The sequence below is a fragment of the Pseudorasbora parva genome, chromosome 7, assembly GCF_024679245.1.
Source record: "Pseudorasbora parva isolate DD20220531a chromosome 7, ASM2467924v1, whole genome shotgun sequence".
In the NCBI taxonomy this organism is placed as follows: Eukaryota; Metazoa; Chordata; class Actinopteri; order Cypriniformes; family Gobionidae; genus Pseudorasbora; species Pseudorasbora parva.
In genome coordinates this window covers 40,161,086-40,171,655 of record NC_090178.1, presented here as the reverse complement: position 1 = coordinate 40,171,655, position 10,570 = coordinate 40,161,086, and the positions used below count along the sequence as shown (strand labels likewise).

The 10,570-nt window shown below is 41.4% G+C and overlaps 1 protein-coding gene across 1 annotated transcript; it reads left to right on the top strand.

Annotated features, from left to right (window-relative positions):
• Positions 1–6,246: 6,246 nt before the first annotated feature.
• LOC137083944 (uncharacterized) lies at positions 6,247–7,089 on the top strand. Its single transcript, XM_067449877.1, has one exon. It carries the CDS (start codon positions 6,247–6,249, stop codon positions 7,087–7,089), a length of 843 nt encoding a protein of 280 aa, XP_067305978.1.
• Positions 7,090–10,570: the final 3,481 nt, after the last annotated feature.

Sequence of the window (10,570 nt, the reverse complement as noted above, 5' to 3'; positions counted from 1 at the left end):
ATCAAAAAACAAAAACAAAACATATAGTACTGGTCCGCTTAGCGTTCACACTGGCATTTTTAACAGTGAACCTAATGTTACCAAACCAAAGGCATAGGGAGATGGTCACAACCTGATTGGTTGGCTTTTATTACATATTTCGGGACGGAGCTTACCAAACATTCAAAACAATGCTGTGTGCTGGATTAAATGTGATCCTTTTATGCATGTACATATGCTTTTATTTTTACCATCTGAGTTCAAAACTTTCAAAACAGCCCCAGGATTTCCTTCGTTGTATGCAGAAACTAAGCTGCAAAAGAACTAAACTCTGCTGCAAAAGAAATGACATCAGGTCCTTTGATGAGAAGAACAGGTATGCTTTTTGTGCGTTTTTTTTCTAGCATCTTCGAAACATGCTCGTCAAAAAAAAATATTGATGAGGCACAGCTCCTCATTGCTCCACATTTGCCCTCTACTCATTTTGGATACACCAATCTTTCTGCATTGTCAAATCAACTGACTTGTAGTGTCGCATCTTGTGACATTATATCCTGTTTTTGGTTCGCTTACATGTCTTTGGTCTGTGTTGCATTCATATATCAATTAAACTGCACCAGAGTTTGTTTGAAAGCAGACCGAGACCCATCTTTTTTAGCGGTCTCGGTCCGCTTGTTTGGGGTGCACCAGGGTTTGGATGGCAGCTTTCACATATGTTCAAATAAACCACACTAACCAAGAAATCTTCTCAAGGTTCATTTGAATCGAACCAGACACAACAAGGGTGAACCAAGCCTGCAGTATCCCTCTCACAAACTGAAGCTTTCGCGCCTCGATCACCCCTCCGGTGACTAGTCCCAGTATAGCTGACCCTCTGTGTTTTCTAATGGATGCGAGGCAAACTAAACAATAAAATTACACCTCTAATATTTTTCCCGCCAAAGTTAGTTAATGACATTGAAGGCAGTTATCATCACGATGATTTGATTTCAAGCATTTGTTTTTAAAATAAGTTTAGTTTTACTTAGTTATCTGATGCTATAAAAAAGGGGGTGTGACGTCATGATTCACAGCTGAGATCAACGTCTTCTCTGAGTGAAGTTGTCACTGAGGCACTAACAGACTTTTTTCAGGATTTTTGGGAGCAGATTGGAGCTTTAGCTTTAATTTCTACATTTCCATAACTGTTTATTTCACACCAACATAATTAATTGTTCTGCATCTGTGAGAGTATGGGCGGGCTTTTGATATTGCAGCTGCACTTCCTGCTCTACTTCCTGCTCTCTACTCCGGTCCCGAAATCGCTACTGCGCAGACTCGGTCCCAAGATGTCAGTGCCATGCAGGCCGCCCGAAAGCTTCAACTCTGGCAAGCGGAAACGGATGATGTCGAGTCATCCATATTTTTTTACGGTCTATGGTGTTAACACACTCTAAACTCACCTGAATGCACATAACTACAATGTCCAGGAGTAATGTGAGAGGCAACTTTGTAAGACATTAATTTTGAAACCTAAAATGAAGCATGAAGCTGATTCAGACTAAAATACCTACCATAGCAAAGTGTTAAAACTCTCTCAGGTTATTTCATTCCTGTACATGAACCAGAATACAACATGAAGAAGAATCTCAGTATCCTACATAAGTAGAGCAGACTGCACTCAATAAACACTTTCCAAATAAGAGATTGTGCTGGTCTTTCAGCTTTATTCCAATTAACCAACATGCTTGATTAACAAACACACCCTTAAACAGTCTTTGATCGTTTAATGATCAGATGCATTAGAGATAATTAGCTGTAAGATTGTGTTCCTCAAGAAAACTCTTAGAGCCTTGAGTGTAATTACTCTCTGGGAGAGATGAGCCATTCGCACAGGCAGGATGGACGCAGTGAGGTCATATAGAGTCTGTATAATGCACTGCTGTGCCGTTTGATTGAATAATTGCATAGATGGAGAATTAAATGTACTATTCGAAGCTCTTGATTACAGAGTTGTGAAGACCTAATAAATGGTATACGGTGAATGAGAGAGCCGATTAATGAGGTGAACAAGCTCTAAAAAGAGCTAATTATGTCCTAACGATATCATTAATGAGGGATTGAAACAATGGCATCTACTTCAGAGATGCAGAATTTATCTGACTCTCATGGAAAATTGTTCATCAATAGGGAGGTTCTTTTCTCCAGGGCATAAATTAAATTAATAATAATCAAGTGTAATACTGTATAAAAGAGCTGTGCAATATAATCCTCTACTTATTGTGACTTTTATATCAATTACACTTATCCATCGAAGTTTAAATGTGCTGTATACTATATACTGCAGATTAAAAAAATAAAAAAAACATATTTTAGAAGATTCTATACGGTGTGCTCTGGTGTTCTTTGCAAAACAAAAAGCTGTCATTTTCCTCAGCTGTCCCAGTTATCCCTGGAGGACAGCAGTAATTTTCACATAGGCATGGAAGATTTATTACTGCTATCTGAAGAAAAGAAAAGAAAAAAAACAGCACAACAAATCTTTTGTTTTATTCGAAAGGAGAAAAAAACTGTTAGATCCTTTGAAGTGGGACCAAGCTCCATATAGATCATAAATATGGTGGTGTATAAGTTCATACATGTGGGAGATGACAATGAAATAAATAATTAGTATATTTGATTTGAATTAATATTTTAACCACCTTGTTATAATAGTGCTTTATAATTAATATATCATGTTGTATATTATATAACTGTAACTATATAACAAATTTGGATATATTAATATAACAAATTATACTGTATAACACATATCCAAATACATCTTAAGCAAACTAACCCTGGAACATAACTGCTCTGCAGCTTTTGGAACTGAAAAGTTGAGGCTTTCCGCTTACTTACTCTTAAACATACCCGTATATGTCACACAACCTGCTTTCTGGAATACTCCCCAGGTATTAAGATTTTGGTTTAGCATTAAGCATTTTGGTCAACAAGATTACGAGTGGATGACAGTAGATTCAGATTCCAATGGGATCTAAAAATGTTTTGAGTTTGTCAACTTTTGACTACTTCTAGGCTGTTTACTCCTGATATCAAAATGCATATTGGTCTTTCAATCATGGAGAATTTCTGTTTGTAGCAAATCATAATGTAATAACTGCACATAATGTAAAAACTAAACATAATGTAATTGTCACGATTCAACAGTGTGAGTGCCCATGATTACATGAGAGGACACTCCACCCCGGACTGTCACTCTATCATTAACTACATTGCCCATGATCCTTTCTCCAGACTCATGTTTACACCTGTGTTCATTACCTCATTACCATGTTAACTCTGCCTATATATACCATGTTCACTCTGTCATTCACTGCAAAGTCTTGTTTTCTTCACACTGCATTTCTGAGCGTTTTTCCTGGTGTCTTGTCTCTCGGTTTTGTTGGAATTCTTGCCTGTGTCCCGGATTACCCTTTTGCCTCTGTCCGATCCGTCCGATCGAGGACTATGCGTAGGACTTCATTGAATTGGCACATCTTTCCACGATGTATATGATATGTTTAATGATATTTTTTTCGACATTTACATTTAATTATTTAGCAGACACTTTTATCCAAAGTGACTTACAAAAAAGGGGAGAGCAATTGAAGCAACGAAACAAACAAGGCCAACAACCTGTAAGAAGTCTCAGTTAATTAGCACAGTACACAATTTTTTTTTGTTTGTTTTTTTGGGACAAATAAACAAAAATTAATGGATAGTGCTATTCTTTATTGGTCAGGTGCAATTGGAAGAGATGTGTCTTAAGATGTTTTTTAAAAATGGCTACAGACTCGGCAGCACGAATTGAAATCGGCAGTTCATTCCACCAGGTGGGAACGGTCCAGGAAAATGTCTGTGAAAGTGATTTCATGCCTCTTTGGGATGGAACCACGAGGCGTCGCTCACTCGCAGAACCCAAGCTTCTGGAGGGTGTGTAAGTCTGAGCAAGCGAGTTTAGGTATATTGGCGCAGAGCCAATGGTTGTTTTGTAGGCGAGAACTAGTGCCTTGAATTTGATGCGAGCAGCCATTGGCAACCAGTGCAGTCTGATGAAGAGAGGCGTAACATGCGCTCTCTTCGGCTCATTAAAGACCACTCTCGCCGCTGCATTCTGGATCAGCTGCAAGGGTTTGATAATGCATGCTGGAAGCCCAGCCAGAAGAGCATTACAATAGTCCAGTCTGGAGAGAACAAGAGCTTGAACCAGGAGTTGTGCAGCCTGTTCTGATAGGAAGGGTCTAATCTTTCTAATGTGTATAAAGCAAATCTGCAGGACCGGGCTGTTGCAGTAATGTGGTCAGTGAAGTTTGACTGGTCATCAATCACAACTCCAAGGTTCCTGGCTGTCCTGGATGGAGTTATGGTTGATGAACCAAGCTGAAAGGAGAAATTTTGATGAAGTGCTGGGTTGGTTGAGAAAACAAGTAATTCTGTCTTTGCAAGATTGAGTTGAAGGTGATGCTCCTTCATCCAGTCAGAAATGTCTGTCAGACAGGCAGCGAAACAAACACTGACTGTAGGATCATCTGGTTGAAATGAGAAGTAGAGTTGAGTGTCATCAGCATAGCAGTGATAGGAGAAGCCGTGTTTCTGAATGATAGAGCCTAATGATGACATGTAGATGGAGAAGAAAAGTGGTCCAAGCACTGAGCCCTGGGGAACCCCAGTAGCTAGATGATGTGACTTAGACACTTCACCTCTCCATGACACCCTGTAGGACCTACCAGAGAGGTAAGACCTGAACCACAGGAGAGCAGTTCCTGAGATCCCCGTCTTCTTAAGTGTTGACAGGAGGATCTGGTGGTTAACTGTGTCAAAAGCAGCAGACAGATCCAGCAGGATGAGCACTGAGGATTTGGAAGCTGCTTTTGCCAGTCTCAGTGCCTCAGTTACCGCAAGCAAGGCAGTCTCAGTCGAATGGCCGCTTTTGAAGCCGGATTGGTTGTTGTCCAGGAGGTTGTTCTGTTCAAGAAACACAGAGAGTTGATTGAACACAACTCGCTCAAGTGTCTTTGCAATGAAAGGCAGAAGGGATACTGGTCTGTAGTTTTCTAAAAGTGCTGGATTCAGAGAGGGTTTCTTAAGCAGTGGGGTTACCCGAGCCTGCTTAAATGCTGTGGGAAAGGTTCCTGTGTGAAGAGAAGTGTTGACAATGTGAGTGAGTGCAGGAGTGAATGAAGAAGAAATGGCCTGAAGGAGGTGAGTGGGTATAAGATCAAGTGGACAGGTAGTAGGGTGATTGGAAATGATGAGTTTAGAAATCATTTCTAAACCATTTTGATGGGGATTATCTGAGCTGCTCAGTTCGACAGCTCAATGGACTTTAGAACAATATATTGACATTGCATTGCAACTGAGCGGTTCTGCATTCACAGTGGGTGTCATGGAAGATGATCATGACATTTCCACTGCATTTGCCGCGCCTGTCTTTGGACAAAATGGCCGCCGAGCCTGTGTCCTGTGGCAAGATGGCTGCCGAGCCTGTCTTCAAACAAGATGGCCACCGAGCCTGTGTCTTCGGACAAGATGGCCGCTGAACTTGTGTCTTTGGACAAGATGGCCACCGAGCTTGTGTCTTTGGACAAGATGGCCGCCGAGCCTCTGTCTTTGGAGAAGATGGTTGCCAGCCCAGAGGCTTTTGTCATATCAGCAGACCTTCCAGAGCCTTGTGTAGTCTCAGCAGATCTTCCAGAACCTCCGGGCCATCACTAGTCCAGAGAGGGCTCCGGCCCCTGTCACGAGTCCAGAGAGATCGTTGTAACGATCATTGTAATGTCTACGTCTCCCGTTTCCCTGTGATTCCTTTTGGTATGTTTGAGTCTTTGGTTTATGTTTTATTATTATGTGTTTTTATCCCCCTTGTGGGTTTTTGTTTTGTATTTATCTTTTATTTTTATAATAAATTATCATTTATCTGCACTTGATTCATTGCACCATTTTTCATTGTGTTGAACGTGATAAAATGATCTGACCATGTCGAGGACTCAGCGAAAGAGGATTTCATCCCACCTACCGCTCCTATTGTCTCATGACCCCAATATGAGCGCATCCCAAGGTTTCAGACCTTAGCATCCTTCCACCAACAAGGGACTGATCTGTGGAAGTTTGTGATCAAGTTCCTTGGAGCGGCGGAGGGATTAAAGCTTAATGAAGGGGCTCTTAAGGACCTGTTCCTTTATGGATCATTTTCCGGTGATCTCAGGTTCAGCGTTCCCGAGTCCAGACACAGCCTGAAGAGCAGTGATGGGATGCTTCATGGTGGCATTCCTGCATGCTTGGGAAAGGCACAGGGCCTTACTCAAAACTCCGGAGGTAGTTCCGGTGGTCCCCGTTCCGTTGGATCATGTTCCGGTGGTCCCAGTTCTGGTGGATTGTGTTCCGGTGGTCCCTGTGTGGGTGGTCCCAGTTCCGGTGGATCGTGTGCCGGTGGTCCCAGTTATGGTGGATCGTATTCCGGTGGTCCCAGTGCCTGTGGATCGTATGCAGGTGGTCCCAGTGCCAGTGGATCATGTGCCGGTGGTCCCAGTGGCGGTGGATCGTGTGCCGGTAGTCCCAGTGCCGGTGGTCCCAGTGCCGGTGGTCCCTGTGCCGGTGGATCGTGTGCTGGTGGTCCAAGTTCCGGTGGATCGTATGCCGGTGGTCCCAGTTCCGGTGGATGATGTGCTGGTGGTCCCAGTGCCAGTGGATCATGTTCCAGTGGATCATGTGCCAGTGGATTGTGTGCCGGTGGTCCCAGTGGCGGTGGATCGTGTGCCGGTGGTCCCAGTGCCGGTGGATGATGTGCCGGTGGTCCCAGTTCCGGTGGATCGTATGCCAGTGGTCTCAGTGGCGGTGGATCATGTGCCGGTGGTCCCAGTGCCGGTGGATGATGTGCCGGTGGTCCCAGTTCCGGTGGATCGTATGCCAGTGGTCTCAGTACCGGTGGATCGTATGCCAGTGGTCCCAGTGCCAGTGGACCGTGTGCTGGTGGATCGTGTGCCGGTGGAACGTGTGCTGGTAGCCTCAGTGCCGGTGGTCGGAGTGTCTGTTGAGACCGTGTCAATTCGTATCTCCCCTGAATTTGCCTCACCGGCACATCATCCTTAATCATCATGTGTCTAGCGAATTTCATACCTGTATGTGAAAAGTAGCAGGAGGGGCATTTCATTGAAGTGTTTTAGGTGACGCTATTAAGCCATTTTGCCACAACCAATCTGAAACCCATATCAGATGTACATTTTTACCACTTCTGATGTATGTGCAAAGTTAAATGACTTTTCAAGCATATTTAGGCCATTAAAAATTAAGTTAATTTGGGAGAGGAATAATAATAGGCTGAGCAATTCCAATAGGGTCCTCACAACATTGGTGCTGAAATGTAAGTGAGAAAATTGCATTATAAACATTTTGTTACAATAATAATGTAAAACTACATTAGTATTACATTATGAGTTTCTACACCGTTTACACATGGTATATTATCTCCTCTCACCATTCCTGATTTCTGATTCCTGATTTCTAAAGCACACTCACCTCATTCATTGAGGTCAAAGCAGAAACTTTGCTGCTCTATGTGTTTTTCAGTTCACGTGTAGATTGTATGACCTTATTTCATCCAGCATACACATAGACCCTCCTCTTAAAGAAATCAGGATAGAAGTAGCTGAAAGTGGACCAAAGAAATTGATTAAAGGTGCCCTAGAATGAAAATTGAATTAACCTTGCCATAGTAAAATAATAAGAGTTCAGTACATGGACATCACATACTGTGAGTCTCAAACCCCATTGCCTCCTCCTTAATATGTAAATCTCATGAATCAAAAACAACACGAAAAATAAGTGCTTCTCAACATAAGGCCAACCGTGATGCAAGCGTTGGGGATCATTTATTTGCACGCCCCCAACATTTGCATATGTCCAAACATGTTCATTGTCAGCCGGAACTGACGGAGCCGAATCATCAGGACTGCAGGTAAACAAACGACACTTGAGGATAGCGAAAACGGCCACTCTCATGACACATATGGCATGTTCAGGCTTTGCAGGGGACGTGAGGACTTTTAATATGTCAACAGTCATGGTTGAGGTTTATTATAATCAGAAACCACAACAATTTATTTCAAAATCGTTCATTTGTTCAGCCCATTTCAAGCAAGCTTCGCAAAGCGTCTTCGCTAAGGGGCAACTGTAAACTTCCTGCAAGCAGTAAGTAATGATTTATCCACTAATTGACTAGCTGTTTAAACAATTTCTGATTAAATTAAAAGTTTCTTAGAGAGACCGCATTGTCTATATAACACAAGATGCTAGTACAGTAACAACAGGAAACTCCATACAAGTACCATACAAAACTAAATAGTGTGTCTAATGACACAATTTATTTTGTATTACAAAATATAACCGCCGATGCGTTGCTTACAGATCGTTCACTTGATCCTTCTAGCAAACGTCACCTTTTCCACTATATAAGTTAAAACGAGTCATTTGACAAGGCTATTCATTTTGTAAAAATATAAGTTCTATATTTATATTTTTGAAAACTGAAGTAGGCCTATGATGTTTTTGCATGTATTTCAGAGTACATCACAGTCATTGCGTAGCCTACATTTTGACTAACGTTATATAAACATGCAATATCTTTGAAGAAAAAGACAAGTCTAAAATGTAGACTGAATGACACTTTAAGCAGAAGATGGGAAATGGAGATTGCTGAAATGCAGCCTACTTGTTTATTGGTGTTTTTAGATCATCCTCGCGCGAGAGAGAGCTTGCGTGCTTATGGTTGCCAGATTGGACATGTTTAGGTAAAACACTGGATAGTATATTTGTTCTTTTCGCCGAAAAGCTCTGTTGGGGGGTTTAAATTACTCAAATCTGGCCACCGCAAGCACGTGAACTCTCACTCGTGTGCGGCTGATCTGAAAACACCAATAAACAAGTAGGCTGCATTTTAGCAATCTCCATTTCCCATGTTCTGCTTAAAGTGTCATTCAGTCGGTCTGTATTCTGTCAGGACGGTCAGGACTCACGATCCGCTTCACTGAACAGCTGAACTGCTGTAAGCTGTGAGCTGCTGAAATAAGCCAAACAGACCAGAGCTCAACATTAATATTCATGACTCTTCCAAATAAGGCAAAAACTAAGCATTACATCCTAGGGACAATTTATTGGGTTGTAAATAGACCTGTACAACTGTATCTGGACAATTTTTGCCCGTAAATAAGCTACATACCCTCTATGTAGATATCAGAGAACAATTTAACATATTGTTTCAACTATAGGGCACCTTTAAAACATCAGGTGTAATTCTGTAATACAATTAAGCAATGTTTTGAGGAAAACAAACTTTCAAATTGTTTGTGGTTTGCGTTTGGTCAATCTCATGTGAGTGACAGGTTCTCCGCCCTTGTGCCAGTAAACACATTATCAGAGAAGAGAAGTTGCTGCAAGAGGGAACGGAAGCTACAGTATTTTGATAAAAAATTACTAGCAATAGGAATTAAAAATAATAATGATGTGCACTGATAAATCATTTATAATAAATATGGCTATATTCCAGAAAAATAAGAATGATTTTGATTTCATAGTGACTTTAGGTTGAAAACATGTAGTTTAACTTTATTTTTTAATTTATTTTAATTTTAATTTTAAATGTTACTCTAAAATGTTAACATCTGAAAGCAAAACTCAAAGCAAACTCAATGAGAGAGCTACATGTGCTGCTTAAAACAGTGGACTAAAGTTCAGAACAAGGGTTTCTTTGTTTCAGGGGCAGATGGTTGCATTAATGCCCTGCAGGATACTGACCCAAAACCCTAGCGATTACCGAGGCCTGGACATGATAACCACACGTTTCTTCAAAGTGCTGAATTGGTGATTGCTGCCTCATTTATATCTGAAATGACCCTGTCTGCAAGTTCACATCTGCTAAAACCCCTTTAAATTGGAGTTCAAATAAAGACTGGTCTTCAAGACAAAACAAAAACGTGTTTGTACCTGCATTACATTTTAACTACCCCTCATACACAGTAGACTGGGTTCATGCTACTCGTTAACCAGTCACAAAAGATAGTGTAACGCACGCCCCAGTAAGAGTGTTTCAATCAAAACAGCAGGTGCACAACTCGACGACAGGCTTGGGTGTGTTTTGTGTATGTGTGATTGTCTCTGTGTTGACATTCAGATCTGTATCAAGTGCATTTGGCAGTTCCAGGTAAAGTATATGCTTTCTGCCACTTAGTAAACAGTAGATATATCAGATATGATGAAGCCGTTGTATATAAAACAGAAGATTAATTTGCTGGTTAACTAACAGATCGATGGCCATCTGTTGTTGTGAGTGTTATAGCTCATGGACACGCGTATGGATCACATGCAGACTGTCAGGCACAAATGGAATGAAGCGTTCATCATGAGAGGCTTTGCAGTATACACTTTTGCAGTATAAATATTAGCATTATCAATTAGACACAGGTGCCTGTATTTACCACTTCCCTCTGAGTGAACTCATACAGTAGGATCACTATGGTAACAGGGTATTATTCAGTAAGTGAGTGAGTGTGTATGCTTATAAGAAGCAGAGCATATG